A 17,468-nucleotide genomic window follows, 5' to 3' on the forward strand; every position below is an offset into this window, starting at 1 on the left:
GCTTCTAGACACAATAACATAGTCATAGTAGGGGACTTTAACTTTAGTCAAATTGACTGGAATTCTTTGACAGGTAATCTAGAGTCCAGTGATTTTATGGAAACAGTTAGGGACTGTTTTCTGAAGCAGAGCGTAACAGAGCCTCCCAGGGGTAATAATTTGCTAGACCTAGTCTTGTCAAATAAGGAAACACTCGTGAATAATCTGGAGATCACTGAAGAGCTGGCGCAAGTGATCACAAATCCATCACTTTTAGCATTAACTGGGAATGCAAGAATAATGATAATACAGTAAAAATCCCTGATTTTCGTTCTGCCGACTATAATGGACTTAGGGAACATCTGTCTAATCTTGATTGGGGTTATCTAGCTAATGATTTTATTGATGATGATCATACTTATGATTATGAAGGGATCTGCTTTTATGATTGTTTTCTTAATAATGTACACCGTGCCCAGAGTATATACATTCCCCAGAAAGAAATTAGGTCTAATAATAATGATCCCAAATGGGTTAACAGGAGGCTAAAGCATCTATTAGGGGAGAAAAGGGGAATTTATAGGCACATCAGAAGAGGAGAGGTTAACCTTACTGACCAATATGTTCAGCTTAAAAGGGAAGTAAAAAAGGGGATTAGAAAGGCTAAACGTGACTATGAAATTAGAGTTGCTAATGAATCAAAGACTAATCCAAAGGGGTTCTTTCAAGTGTATAGGACGAAGGTGAAGGAAAAAGTAGGACCTCTGAAAATTGGGAATGGACAGCTGACGGATAATGAACTGGAAATGTGTTCCTTATTTAATGACTATTTTTTGTCAGTTTTTACAAAGGAAGATGTAAATGAGATTCCAGTAATTAACAATTATTTAGTTCCTGATGAATTTAAGTTAACTAATATTACTGTCACGAGGGACATGGTTATTAAACAGATAGACAAACTGAAGCAAAATAAGTCCCCGGGACCCAATGAGCTGTTTTCCAGGGTACTTAAGGAATGCAAGATGGAGCTTAGTCAGCCATTAACGAGTGTATTCAATGCGTCCATCCTTACCGGTGTTGTGCCAGAGTTGTGGAAGATGGCTAATGTGGTTCCTATATTCAAATCAGGGGATAAGTCCACTCCTTCAAATTACCGTCCAATAAGCCTGACATCTATAGTGGGCAAGTTATTAGAATCAATTATAGCTGACATTATCAGAAGTCACCTTGAAGAGCATAACCTGATAAATGAATCTCAGCATGGATTCACGAGAGGTCGTTCCTGCCTGACAAACTTACTGACGTTCTTCAATTGAATATTTGAGGCAGTTGACAGTGATAAGGAATATGATATTGTTTATTTGGATTTTAGTAAAGCCTTCGACAGAGTACCTCACAAGATTCTTAAGAAAAGTGGCAGCTCAAGAAAGAAAGGACCTAATTAAATCAGCAATTACAATGAAAAATGGAGTGTACATAAATGAGTGTCTAACAAAAAAAACGTCAAAACCTTCTGTTCAGGCTGAGAAAACTTAAACAGGAAAACAAAATACATCAGTGTTTCACGCGAGATGGGAAAATACTAGTAAGGAAAACATCAACAGGACAACAATATACCATCTCAAATGAACACGATTTCTCTACCTTCCTTAGAAAAGCTGACATTTCTGTAACAGATTAGATAAGTGCCCTTAATACATATATACGTGTGGTACATATAGTGTACGTTACTATTATATTGTGCATAATTATTTTTATTATTTTTCATCACTAGCTAATGCCAACTACCTCCAATACTCTATACTTCTTTGTTACTGCTATTAATTGCTCATAATTTTAAACTACAAGTCAAATCTTACTCCAAATTAATAATATTCATTATTCTTACCTGTCCATTTAATTTTGTTTATCACTACTTGTTTTTTTAGTCACTTTTCATTGTGTATGCAATTAGTGTATATTCCAATTACTTTTTTGCAAGTACCAAAACTATCTTTTGCTAGCTAGTACCAACTACCTCATTTTTTTTTACTTTTATTGTGCAATAAACTGCTCAATTTATTTAATATTACAAATCAGATCTTACTCCTAAACCAATATTATTTCATAGTGACCACCTGTCCATTTAACTTTGTTTACCATTACTTAATTTTAGTCCCTTATATATTTTCTCCTTTATTTTAGCTTTATATAACTACCCTAGTTTACATATTCACAATTGTTAAAATAATCAAGGTGCTATTCTCAGGTGCTAAAGTAGAATAAGTTCACAATTTTGCCATTATATTCCAAAGCTCATTATTTGATTACCACTTTATTGTTCACCACAACTCATATTAGTCCCTTTTATATTATTATTTTATACTATAATTCTAACTTTAAAGAATTACCTTTATAGTACTACCTACTATCATATTCCCAAGCTCCATTATTTGATCATCACTATATTTGTATTAGTCCCTTTTATATTGTCTCCTTTATTTTAGCTTAAAAAAACTACCTTAGCTCATTATTTTACATTTGTTAAATAATTCAGGTGCTATTTTTTAGCTTAAGACTATTTACTTTGTTTTATACTTAATTCTAACTATAGATTCACTACAAATCTTATGATTACAAGCATTGATCCTGATACCAATCTCTTATTTAATGACTTAAATGAATCAAACAGTTACTGTAATTACTACACTGCAGAACAATCAAAGGCACTTCTCAGTGCCAACAACATAACTATCTTTAACTACAATATCAGATCTTTAAGCAAGCATTACGATGACCTCATAGCATTACTAAATTCCTTACATGCCAATATGTCCATCATTACACTAACTGAAACCTGGCTAAAGCCTGATAGTACAGATGTCTATGCCATTCCTGGTTACACAGCCATACACAACTGTAGGCCAGACCAACAAGGGGGTGGCACAGCCATATACTACTCAGACCAACTAGAATGTATCACTAATACTTGCACAAGGGATGAACATGGGGAATATATAATAGCCAAATTCAAATCCAAATACCTACAAAAGCCTCTCACATTGATAAACATCTACAGAGTTCCACAGTCAAACATTAGCCAATTTAGTCAAAACCTAGGAAGTATGATAACTGATGCACGCATGAACAAAGATCACTTACTACTCTCAGGTGACTTCAGTATAAATCTCCTGCAAGACCAGGACCCACACGTTACTGAATTCACAAACACAATGAGTAACTGTATGTTGCTACCAACAGTAACAAAACCTACAAGAGTTACAGAGACTAGTGTTTCCCTACTTGACCACATCTGGACCAACACCATATCCCCTTTAAAATCAGGCATAATTACAGATAATACCACAGACCACTACCCGACTTTCCTCATAACAACTCTTGGTAAATTACCCCAAGACACTACTAAAGTCACCTTCAGACTTCACAATGAGGCAGCCATTAATAACTTCACAACAGCAGTAGCAAACATTGACTGGCACACTGAGCTAGAAATCTATACAGATATTGACGAATGTATTAATAATTTTCTAAAAAAGACCCAATACCTCTATAACAAGCACTGCCCTAAAAAAACTAAACAGATGACAGCAAAGAGACTGAACAGTCCCTGGCTAACACCCAGCATTCTCAAATCCATAAATACAAAACACCAATATGAAAAACAGTACAGAATGGGTCACATAACCAGAGACCAAACAAAACGTTACTCGTCAATCCTAACCAGCCTGATAAGAAGGGCAAAAAAATTGTATTATGAGAACAGATTATCCAACTTACGAGGTGATATAAAAAAGACCTGGAAAACCCTATCAGAAATTCTAGGAACAAAAAAGATATCACGAAATAGCGAAATAAAATTAGCAAAATCAGATGAACCCCAACTCCCACCAACAGAAACAGCAAACAGACTCAATGATTTCTTCTCCACTATAGGAAAAAACCTTGCCAATAAAATCCCAAGCTCAGATACCCCACCAAATGACTACCTCACCGGCAACTACCCGAACACACTGTTCCTAGCTCCGACTAACCCATACGAAGTCTCCCTTATTATCAACACACTAAAAAACAAGGCAGGAGATTTAAATACCTTACCACCCTTTATATACAAAAAAGTGTCACAAGTGCTATCACCAATCATTGCAACACTCTTTAACAAATCCATTGAATCCTCCACCTTCCCTACAGTACTCAAAATAGCAAGGGTCACCCCGATCCACAAAGGAGGAGACCAAACAGAGTTGAATAACTATAGGCCAATATCCAACTTACACCCTCTCTCAAAAATCTTCGAAAAATTAATTCATAAACGAATCTACTCCTACCTTATCTCCCAAAACATACTCAACCCCTGCCAGTTTGGATTCAGGCCTAATAAAAATACTAATGATGCTATTATACACATGCTAGAACATATATACACTGCAATAGAGAAAAAAGAAGTCCCACTGGGGATCTTCATTGACTTACGTAAAGCTTTTGATACAGTTGACCATGACTTGCTCCACGTAAAATTGTCACACTATGGTATAAGAGGGCACTCCCTCAACTACCTCAAGTCATACCTCAGCAACAGAAGCCAATATGTGTATGCAAATGGGGCAAACTCCTCTGCACAACCAATTACAGTTGGTGTCCCACAGGGAAGTGTCCTTGGCCCTCTTCTCTTTCTCCTATACATAAATGACCTACCAAATGCTTCGCAATTACTCAAACCCACACTATTTGCAGATGACACTACATACGTCTTCTCCCACCCGAGCCCAGTCACGCTAGCCAATACTGTAAATACCGAATTACAGAAAATATCTACCTGGATGAGAACTAACAAACTTACACTAAACATTGACAAAACCTACTTCATTCAGTTTGGTAACAGAGCTACAGATGTCCCTCTTAACATAATGATAAACGGATCACCTATCACAAAGCTAACAGAGGGAAAATTCTTAGGAATCCACCTTGATAATAGACTCAAATTTCATACACATATACAACAAATTTCTAAGAAAATTTCCAAGACTGTAGGCATACTATCGAAGATACGGTACTATGCTCCACAGTCAGCCCTCCTGGCCCTATATCACTCTCTTATTTACCCCTATCTCACCTATGGAATTTGTGCATGGGGCTCAACAACAAGTAACCATCTCAGACCACTAATTACCCAACAAAAGGCTGCAGTTAGAATGATAACAAATTCTCACTATAGGCAGCACACTCCACCAATATTCAATACACTAAACCTCCTCACCATACAAAACATCCATACTTACTACTGCACCTATTACATACATAGAACACTTAACTCTGATATTAACCCTCCCCTCAAACATCTCCTTGCCAACCTCAACAGAACACATGACCATAACACAAGGCACAGATCACTCTTTGATGTTCCTCGTGTCCATCTCACACTATGTAAAAACTCAATGCACATAAAAGGCCCTAAAATCTGGAATTCATTACCTGTAAATATAAAAGAAACACTACCTGTTTATGGAAATATAAACACAAATGCAGTATAATGTGATCCTTTATTGACTACGTTTCGCCCACACAGTGGGCTTTTTCAAGTCACAAACAGAACTACCTGGGGTGGAAGGAACGCAAGTATTTATAGTCCGGTTCAGAATGCTGAGGTCAGGTGAAGAATGCTGCATCTGATGATGTACCGAGTGGGGTTATAGAGTCTAAAAACTTGGGTAGCTTGGAAAGGAGATTGGACAAGTTTGTGAGCAGACCTTCTACAGTGTTCTTATGTGGGATAGCGATGAAGAAGTTTCTTGGCAAGTGGTTCAGCTATGTTATAGAAGCCACTATTCTGGTTAAAGTTGTCGGATATAGAAATAAGTGATGATTCCAGGATTCTTCGGTATTGAGTGTTGTCTTCTGTGGCGATAAGTCTTGAGTTTCTGTAGTTTATCAAGTGGTTGTGTGAATTACGGTGTTGTACGCAGGCATTCCTTGTGTCGTCAGACCTGCAGGTCTGACGACACAAGGAATGCCTGCTTATATACTGTAGTGAGGTGACGTGAAGCAGATGGAGGCGGGGTCATAGTGGTACCATCATCACAGTGGTACCATAGTGGTACCATTCATCACAACTGTCAGACACTGCAGCATCATGGCATCTTGTTACAAAGAATTCTTCAACACTTGTTCAACCTTTGGACGTAGACCTACTTCGACTAGTGGATGGTACCACTATGACCCCGCCTCCATCTGCTTCACGTCACCTCACTACAGTATATAAGCCACGTCTACGGCCCTATGCTGTACATTCTACAAGATTGATGGACTGAACACATCGACTCCAGGTTGAGGGACTGATTACCTCATTCTCCTCCTCTCCTTACGCCTTCCTCTTTGTATTGGACTGATGAAGCCACTGTGTGGCGAAACGTTTCCTGAATAAAGATTCCCATATGCTGCATAAGTGTCTCAATCTTCAACTTGTCGGTTTTTCAAACCATTCATCACAGGACTTGACTTGCTGTTGGAGTGTGAGCAAGGTAACATTTATGAAGGGGTTCAGGGAAACCGGCAGACCGGACTTGAGTCCTGGAGATGGGAAGTACAGTGTCTGCACTCTGAAGGAGGGGTGTTAATGTTGCAGTTTTATAACTGTAGTGTAAAGCACCCTTCTGGCAAGACAGTGATGGAGTGAATATGAAAGGTTTTCTTTTTCGGGCCACCCTGCCTTGGTGGGAAACGGCCGATGTGTTAATAATAAAAAAAAAAATAAAATAATCTAATACCTTAGCTCATGGGAGCTCCACCATCAACACTGTACCATTATGTATGTGGCTGCATAGTGACGGGGAAATTATTCTGTGGATCCGTTACTTCCTTGATCCAAAATTAACTTTTATTGTTTAAAACTATATTCGGTTAAGCCATAGCGTAATTTTATTGAATATTTCGACGTTTCAAAGCAGTTTGAGGTATTTGTCATATTTCAATTTTTAGATAAAAGTGACTGGAACTCCATGAAGCGTCTAGTTATCGTGTTTTATGTAAATAAGTATTACGTTAATAAGTGATATTATGTTACTTGTGGCAGGAGGATGAGGCGTTGTTGGTTGAGTTGATGTTAGAGAGTTCTGTTACCAAGACTAACACCAGCCTGGTGGTGCTGCTAACACCAAACTCCTGGAGCACTCTCAAGCTTAACCTTCACAAGAACAAGCTGCTGGTGGTGGTGACTGGCACCAACACTGCTCTACACTACACCACTCGGGTCCAGCTTGATGTGTTGCATCACATAGGTGTTCATAGCGTCTCCTCTACATGTGCACCATTACACCTGGCTGAGGTTGATCTGGCCTGCCTCTACGGTAAGCTTCACTATCTTCACTCTTGTTCACAGTAAGCTTCACCATCTTCACTTTCACACTCACAGTAAGCTTTACTATCTTCACCATCTATCACACTCACACTAAGCTTAACTATCTATCACACACTAAGCTTCACTATCACACTCACAGTAAGCTTCACCATCTATCACACAATAAACTTCACTATCTTCGCTTTCGTTCACACACAGTAAGCTTCACTATCTTAGCCATCTAACACCACAGTAAGCTTCATTATCTTCACCATCTGTCAAACACAGTAAGCTTCACTATCACCCTCACAGTAAAACCTCACCATCTATCACCCTCACAGTAAGCTTCACCATCTATCACCCTCACAGTAAGCTTCACCATCACCCTCACAGTAAGCTTTACCATCACACTCACAGTAAGCTTCACTATTTTCACCTTCGTCTACACTCACAGTAAGCTTCACTATGTTCACTATCTTTCACACTCACAGTAACCTTCTTTATGTTCACCATCTACCACGCAGTAAACTTCACTATCCTCACCATCTATCACACTCACAGTAAGCTTCACTGTCTTCACTATCACACTCGCAGTAAGCTTCACCAGTTTCACCATCTATCATCACAAGAAGCTTCACGATCTATCACACAGTTAGCTTCACCAACTTCACCACAGTAATATTCACCATCACCACAATAAGCTTCACCATCTATCACACAGTAAACTTCACCATCTATCACCACAGTAACCTTCGCCATCTATCACCACAGTAAGCTTCGCCATCTATCACCACAGTAAGCTTCGCCATCTATCACCACAGTAAGCTTCACCATCTATCACACAGTAAACTTTACTATCTATCACCACAGTAAGCTTCACCATCTATCACCACAGTATGCTTCACCATCTATCACCACAGTAAGCTTCACCATCTATCACCACAGTAAGCTTCACCATCTATCACCACAGTAAGCTTCACCATCTATCACCACAGTAAGCTTCGCCATCTATCACCACAGTAAGCTTCGCCATCTATCACCACAGTAAGCTTCGCCATCTATCACCACAGTAAGCTTCGCTATCTATCACCACAGTAAGCTTCGCCATCTATCACCACAGTAAGCTTCACCATCTATCACACAGTAAACTTTACTATCACCACAGTAAGCTTCACCATCTATCACCACAGTATGCTTCACCATCTATCACCACAGTAAGCTTCACCATCTATCACCACAGTAAGCTTCACCATCTATCACCACAGTAAGCTTCACCATCTATCACCACAGTAAGCTTCACCATCTATCACCACAGTAAGCTTCACCATCTATCACCACAGTAAGCTTCGCCATCTATCACCACAGTAAGCTTCGCCATCTATCACCACAGTAAGCTTCGCCATCTATCACCACAGTAAGCTTCGCCATCTATCACCACAGTAAGCTTCACCATCTATCACCACAGTAAGCTTCACCATCTATCACCACAGTAAGCTTCACCATCTATCACCACAGTAAGCTTCACCATCTATCACCACAGTAAGCTTCGCCATCTATCACCACAGTAAGCTTCGCCATCTATCACCACAGTAAGCTTCACCATCATCACCACAGTAAGCTTCGCCATCTATCACCACAGTAAGCTTCACCATCTATCACCACAGTAAGCTTCACCATCTATCACCACAGTAAGCTTCACCATCTATCACCACAGTAAGCTTCACCATCTATCACCACAGTAAGCTTCGCCATCTATCACCACAGTAAGCTTCGCCATCTATCACCACAGTAAGCTTCGCCATCTATCACCACAGTAAGCTTCGCCATCTATCACCACAGTAAGCTTCACCATCTATCACCACAGTAAGCTTCACCATCTATCACCACAGTAAGCTTCGCCATCTATCACCACAGTAAGCTTCGCCATCTATCACCACAGTAAGCTTCACCATCTATCACCACAGTAAGCTTCGCCATCTATCACCACAGTAAGCTTCGCCATCTGTCACCACAGTAAGCTTCGCCATCTATCACCACAGTAAGCTTCACCTTCTATCACCACAGTAAGCTTCACCTTCTATCACCACAGTAAGCTTCACCATCTATCACCACAGTAAGCTTCACCATCTATCACCACAGTAAGCTTCGCCATCTATCACCACAGTAAGCTTCACCATCTATCACACAGTAAGCTTCACCATCTATCACCACAGTAAGCTTCACCATCTATCACTACAGTAAACTTCACCATCTATCACCACAGTAAGCTTCACCATCTATCACCACAGTAAGCTTCACCATCTATCACTACAGTAAGCTTCACCATCTATCACCACAGTAAGCTTCACCATCTACCACTACAGTAAGCTTCACCATCTATCACCACAGTAAGCTTCACCATCTATCACTACAGTAAGCTTCACCATCTATCACTACAGTAAGCTTCACCATCTATCACCACAGTAAGCTTCACCATCTATCACTACAGTAAGCTTCACTATCTATCACCACAGTAAGCTTTACCATCTATCACTACAGTAAGCTTCACCATCTATCACCACAGTAAGCTTCACCATCTATCACTACAGTAAGCTTCACCATCTATCACTACAGTAAGCTTCACCATCTATCACTACAGTAAGCTTCACCATCTATCACCACAGTAAGCTTCACCATCTATCACTACAGTAAGCTTTACCATCTATCACTACAGTAAGCTTCACCATCTATCACTACAGTAAGCTCCACCATCTATCACCACAGTAAGCTTCACCATCTATCACTACAGTAAGCTTTACCATCTATCACCACAGTAAGCTTCACCATCTATCACTACAGTAAGCTTTACCATCTATCACCACAGTAAGCTTCACCATCTATCACTACAGTAAGCTTCACCATCTATCACCACAGTAAGCTTCACCATCTATCACTACAGTAAGCTTCACCATCATCACCACAGTAAGCTTCACCATCTATCACTACAGTAAGCTTCACCATCTATCACCACAGTAAGCTTCACCATCTATCACTACAGTAAGCTTCACCATCTATCACTACAGTAAGCTTTACCATCTATCACGACAGTAAGCTTCACCATCTATCACCACAGTAAGCTTCACCATCTATCACTACAGTAAGCTTCACCATCTATCACTACAGTAAGCTTCACCATCTATCACTACAGTAAGCTTCACCATCATCACCACAGTAAGCTTCACCATCTATCACTACAGTAAGCTTCACCATCTATCACTACAGTAAGCTTCACCATCATCACCACAGTAAGCTTCACCATCTATCACTACAGTAAGCTTCACCATCTATCACTACAGTAAGCTTCACCATCATCACCACAGTAAGCTTCACCATCTATCACTACAGTAAGCTTCACCATCATCACCACAGTAAGCTTCACCATCTATCACTACAGTAAGCTTCACCATCTATCACTACAGTAAGCTTCACCATCATCACCACAGTAAGCTTCACCATCTATCACTACAGTAAGCTTCACCATCATCACCACAGTAAGCTTCACCATCTATCACTACAGTAAGCTTCACCATCTATCACTACAGTAAGCTTCACCATCTATCACTACAGTAAGCTTTACCATCTATCACGACAGTAAGCTTCACCATCTATCACCACAGTAAGCTTCACCATCTATCACTACAGTAAGCTTCACCATCTATCACTACAGTAAGCTTCACCATCTATCACTACAGTAAGCTTCACCATCATCACCACAGTAAGCTTCACCATCTATCACTACAGTAAGCTTCACCATCTATCACTACAGTAAGCTTCACCATCATCACCACAGTAAGCTTCACCATCTATCACTACAGTAAGCTTCACCATCTATCACTACAGTAAGCTTCACCATCATCACCACAGTAAGCTTCACCATCTATCACTACAGTAAGCTTCACCATCATCACCACAGTAAGCTTCACCATCTATCACTACAGTAAGCTTCACCATCTATCACTACAGTAAGCTTCACCATCATCACCACAGTAAGCTTCACCATCTATCACTACAGTAAGCTTCACCATCATCACCACAGTAAGCTTCACCATCTATCACTACAGTAAGCTTCACCATCTATCACTACAGTAAGCTTCACCATCATCACCACAGTAAGCTTCACCATCTATCACGTTAATTTACACTTCTCTCTCTCTCTCAGTGCGTTTATTTGTATTTGTATTAGTAGGTACATATAAAAGAAAGCATTAAACCCGTATGGGTCATACATCGCCGCTTATGTGTGGAACTACATTTCCAATATTCAAATGTAAAAAAAAATATAAATTAGATAAATTCTTTTTTTTTTAAATACACTAATACTGTATTTTCTAATAAATTCTCTTGTTTGGATCTTATTCGTGTAGACTTCCTCCAGCGCCTCAACAATATAACGTAGACACCGAAAGGTTATACGTTATTTCTTGAGTTATTTTTTTTTTTTATTTGATTCACAATTTATGTATGACGGCTTGAGAACGCGTCTCCTGATAGGCTTCAAACTTTTAACGCTGAGCGCCTGAAGTATCGTACCTAGAGGAAGGTTATGACTCTTATCACATTATGTCGCCGCAACTCTGTCACTTTTACTTTACAAATTCTGTATTATCTATTGTCTATACACTAACCTAAGAATGTATCTTTTGAACGACTTAATCCTGAAAACATTGATGACTCTAACTTCAACAAATTTTCCGTGTAGTTTTACTCTGCGTAGTTGTAAATTTGACACACACACACACACACACACACACAAGAAGGCCTTTGACACAGTTCCTCACAAGAGATTAGTGCAGAAGCTAGAGCATCAGGCGCATATAACAGGAAGGGCACTGCAATGGATCAGAGAATACCTGACAGGGAGGCAACAACGAGTCATGGTACGTAATGATGTATCACAGTGGGCACCTGTGACGAGCGGGGTCCCACAGGGGTCGGTCCTAGGACCAGTGCTATTTTTGGTATATGTGAACGACATGACGGAAGGGTTAGACTCAGAAGTGTCCCTGTTTGCAGATGATGTGAAGTTAATGAGGAGAATTAAATCTGATGAGGACCAGGCAGGACTTCAAAGAGACCTGGACAGACTGGACACCTGGTCCAGCAAATGGCTTCTCGAATTTAATCCTGCCAAATGCAAAGTCATGAAGATAGGGGAAGGGCACAGAAGACCACAGACAGAGTATAGGCTAGGTGGCCAAAGACTGCAAACCTCACTCAAGGAGAAAGATCTTGGGGTGAGTATAACACCGAGCATGTCTCCGGAAGCACACATCAATCAGATAACTGCTGCAGCATATGGGCGCCTGGCAAACCTGAGAACAGCATTCCGACACCTTAGTAAGGAATCATTCAAGACACTGTACACCGTGTATGTCAGGCCCATACTGGAGTATGCAGCACCTGTTTGGAACCCGCACTTGATAAAGCACGTCAAGAAACTAGAGAAAGTACAAAGGTTTGCAACAAGGTTAGTTCCAGAGCTAAGGGGAATGTCCTATGAAGAAAGATTAAGGGAAATCGGCCTGACGACACTGGAGGACAGGAGGGTCAGGGGAGACATGATAACGACATATAAAATACTGCGTGGAATAGACAAGGTGGACAAGGACAGGATGTTCCAGGGAGGGGACACAGAAACAAGAGGCCACAATTGGAAGTTGAAGACACAAATGAGTCAGAGAGATAGTAGGAAGTATTTCTTCAGTCATAGAGTTGTAAGGCAGTGGAATAGCCTAGAAAATGACGTAGTGGAGGCAGGAACCATACACAGTTTTAAGACGAGGTTTGATAAAGCTCATGGAGCGGGGAGAGAGAGGGTCTAGTAGCAACCGGTGAAGAGGCGGGGCCAGGAGCTAGGACTCGACCCCTGCAACCACAAATAGGTGAGTACAAATAGGTGAGTACACACACACACACACACACACACACGCGCACACACACACGCGCACACACACGCACACACCATCAAGTGTTGGACACAATACATACAACCGAGGAAGAAGTGAAGAGGCTGCTGAGCGAGCTAGATACCTTAAAGGCGATGGGGCCGGATAACATCTCTCCATGGGTCCTGAGAGAGGGAGCAGAGGCGCTATGTGTGCCCCTACCAACAATATTCAACATATCTATCGAAACAGAACGCCTACCTGAGGTATGGAAGACAGCAAATGTAGATCCAATTTTTAAAAATGGAGACAGACACGAAGCATTAAACTACAGACCAGTGTCACTGACATGTATAGTATACAAAGTCATGGAGAAGATTATCGGGAAAAGAGCGGTGGAACACCTAGAAAGGGCCTTATCAACGACAGCCAGCACGGTTTCAAGGACGGAAAATCCTGTGTCACAAACCTACTGGAGTTCTATGACGGTGACAGTAGTAAGACAAGAGAGAGAGAGGGGTGGATAGATTGCATTTTCTTGGACTGTAAGAAGGCGTTTGGCACAGTTCCCCACAAGAGATTAGTGCAAAAACTAGAGGACCAAGCAGGGTTAACAGGGAAGCCACTGCAATCAGGGAATTCCTGTCAGGAAGACAACAGCGAGTCATGGTACGTGGCGAGGTGTCAGAGTGGGCTTCTGTAATCGAATAAATATGAGGAGTGGCACGAAAGAATCAAGATGTCCCCAGACATTATAGCACTCACAGAAACGAAACTCACAGGGATGATAACAGATGCAATCTTCCCACCCGGATAACAGATCCTGAGGAAAGATAGAGGGGAGCAGAGGGGGAGGAGGAAGAGTTGCACTGTTAATCAAAAACCCTTGGGGATTTGAGGAAATGTATGGAATAGACGAAATGGGCGAAAGCGACTACATAGTAGGTACAATTCAGTCTGGGGGTCATAAGGTAGTCATTGCAGTGATGTACAACCCACCACAGAATTGCAGGAGGCCCAGAGAAGAATATGAAGAGAGCAACAAAGTAATGGTGGACACACTAGCTGAGGTGGCCAGAAGAGCTCACACAGATAGAGCTCTTGGCTCTCCCAAAACATGTAGAGACAAGATGATGGATGTGGTACTGGAGAACCTCATGCATCAACATGTTAAGGACACTACCAGAGAGATGGGAGGATGAACCAGCAAGACTGGACCTCATATTCACCTTGAGTAGTTTGGACATTGAGGACATCACATATGAAGGGCCCCTCGGAGCTAGTTATCACGTGGTCCTGAGCTTTGATTACACAGTAGAGTTACAAGTTGGGAGGGTAATAGAAGTAGGATGGGAAAAGCCAAACTACAAAAGGGGATACTACACAAGCATGAAGAACTTTCTGAAAGAGGCTCAGCAGGAAAGAGAATTGCTAGGAAAATCAGTAAATGAAATGGACTATTTGACAACAAAATGCAAGGCGGCAGAGGAAAGGTTTGTTCCCAAGAGCAACAGAAATAATGGGACGACCAGATCGAGCCCTTGACTTACCCAAAGGTGCAGGGAGGCAAAAACTAAGTGCGCTAGAGAATGGAAAAAGTATAGAAGACAAAAAACCCAGGAAAATAGATTAGTCGAAGAGCCAGAAACGAGTACGCACAGATAAGGAGGGAGGCCCAGCGGCAGTATGAAAATGACATTGCATCGAAAGTCAAGCCTAACACGAAGCTGTTGTATACCCACATCAGGAGGAAGACAACAGTCAAGGACCAGGTAATCAGGCTGAGGAGGGAGGGAGGGGAACTCACAAGAAGCAACCAAGAAGGACGTGCAGCAGAGGACAGCTGCACAACCTTATTTCTTACTTTTGGCCTATTCCTTGGGTATGACCTACTTCCACTGGGGATTCCCGCCTACCAGTGACAATGCCTTCGTCTGCTGCACATCCTACACTTGTCGCCAGTACATAAGCGCCAAGCTCCATGACTACTTCAGTTCCTTCAAGACTACGGAGCTCTTCACCAACTCCTAGGGTGAGGTAATCAACCTCATCTTTTTTACGTAATTTTTCACAATATGTCCACTGGCTGGCGAAACGTCTGCAAATAAAGATACTCAGATGTTACACATGTGTCTAATTCTTTACACTGTGGAGTTGTTGAATGGTAAAGGAGGGTTTGCAGTACAGGAGACTTTCCTGAATTTCATGAAGGATGATCTGGAGAGGTGGGACAGCTCAACAGGGTTTCTCGTGTCAGTTGTGTGGTGCTTGACGTATTCCTGGACTTGTTCAGCGAGAAGAGGAATGGTCGAAAAGAGGCGAATTTGACTGTGCCGTCATACAGTTCCTTGCAGAGCATAGAACTTCTGTAGGATAGAGAGGTGTAGAAAATAAGGCTGTATCATTCCAATACTCTGCCATAGATGCCAACTTCTCCCTCAGAAGGATCTGTAGGTTGAGCTTCAGTGGCGGCGGCGGCTGAGGGACTGATTGCCTCACACTCCTGATCTTTAACCATTCTTTTCTGTATTAGAATGCAGAAGTTACTGGTTGGCGAAGAGATTTCGTGGAGGTCGTCTTCTTCAATTCTTCTTGATTCTCCCTGCGTAGCATGGGCCAGTAGACTTGCTGCAGTGCTCCTTCTTTCTTATATTTTTAAGCATTGGCGTGGCTCAGCTATACGTAATAGTGGGTTTCCTATACAATTTTTGGCAACCTTGTTAAAATATAAAAATATTAATTCATATTCTTTTTGTTTTAGATCAAGGTGAGGACTCAATTAGAGCAGACAAGAGCCACACCCAGGCTGAGAACACCACACACGTCCAGGGTACACCAGCCTGGCCTTTCTTCTTGGTGTTTCTCTTGTTGCTGGTAGTGTGTATTCTCTTCCTGGCCTGGCGCTACCAACACAACCAGATCAAGCTAAAACGTCGATTCCAGGAGGAAACTGAAGCTGCTATGAAGAGGGCCGGTGAAAGACAACCTCAGAGATCGAGTCGAGGAGCCAGCCAAGATGACAAGGAAGACAGCCAGGACACTAATGAGGACAGCGAGGGACACAGAGTGAGCGATCGTGTACAGTACTCCACCATCCTTATGAGCTACGACGGCCCTTGCACTACTGACGATGAAGAACGCTCTCAGATTTACACTAACATTCCGCGGACTAGCAACACTGGTGGTGTACTCAAAGCTGCCTCGGCCTGGTCTTGACCTCCCTCTCTTTACTACCAAATGATCTGCCTCGTATTTATCTCACTTAAAACAACGATCTGGTGATTTTTTTCATACATTTTGTAGAATTTTGACTGTAGCAACTTAAATAATAGTGCTTCTCAGTGTTTATTTTTTTGTCCCGTGAAACTTTATGACAACCCCTCCCCTTGTAAGACTGTGACAGCCCCGCCTCTTGTAAGACTGTGACAGCCCCGCCTCTTGTAAGACTGTGACAGCCCCGCCTCTTGTAAGTTTGACAGCCCCGCCTCTTTTAACTTTATCCATCAGAGACAAGTGCTGAATACATGACCCATTCACTGACTTATTAACAGCTTCGTAAAGATTTCCTTAATATGTTAATATGAATGGTGACATTAAAACCAGTGTACAGTATATTTTTTTATATCAGTATATGTGTACGTCAGGAAAAAGATCACTTTAACGCCATAGGAATATTACAAGCTTTGTTGCAGTGCTCTTTACGTTATAATCAATTACCAAGTGTTATAGTTGATAAGTCAGACAATGATTTTGTTGGAGGGGAACGCTATGACCTCAGTTTCATGTATATATGCAAGTGTAAAACAAATGAGGATAAGAAGGCTCAAGAGACAGCAGTGACACTCAGTGTTCAGGCACTGCTGCTTCCTGCTAACAACAGTGACGTCTGAGACACTGCACACCTTACTCCATATAACAATGTTTCACTGGTATCCCAGTGGTAAAATTCTGGGTTCACAGTATAAAAGAGCCTGAGTTTAATACCCGGGCGAAGCAAGACATTATACTCTTATTTACCTAGTAGCAACTGGGTATCTAGCAGTTAGTCAGTTGTTTGGCTTTAAAAAAAATGGAATAAACGACACTGCTTGGCAATCTTGTGCAAACCTGGTTTATAACCCTCGGGGTTTACTAATCCCAAAACCTTGGTTAACACCGTCCACCATAACTTGTTCCGTCAGTGTAAGTCGCAGGAGCGACTTCGGGGAGTGCCGCCCAGTAAGATCTTGGCCAGA

At 41.4% G+C, this 17,468-nt stretch overlaps 1 protein-coding gene across 1 annotated transcript in view; it reads left to right on the top strand.

Annotated features, from left to right (window-relative positions):
* Window positions 1–17,232, top strand: part of LOC128698916 (uncharacterized) — a 98,118-nt gene extending 80,886 nt beyond the window's left edge. Inside the window, exons 3-4 of the mRNA XM_070096777.1 lie at window positions 7,046–7,319; window positions 15,995–17,232. Of these exons, the coding sequence (XP_069952878.1) occupies window positions 7,046–7,319; window positions 15,995–16,449 (729 nt within the window). The 3' untranslated portion in view covers window positions 16,450–17,232. The remainder of the gene's footprint in view (window positions 1–7,045; window positions 7,320–15,994) is intronic.
* The last annotated feature ends 236 nt before the right edge of the window (window positions 17,233–17,468 follow it).

The sequence above is a fragment of the Cherax quadricarinatus genome, chromosome 55 (genome assembly GCF_038502225.1).
Source record: "Cherax quadricarinatus isolate ZL_2023a chromosome 55, ASM3850222v1, whole genome shotgun sequence".
Taxonomy (NCBI): Eukaryota; Metazoa; Arthropoda; class Malacostraca; order Decapoda; family Parastacidae; genus Cherax; species Cherax quadricarinatus.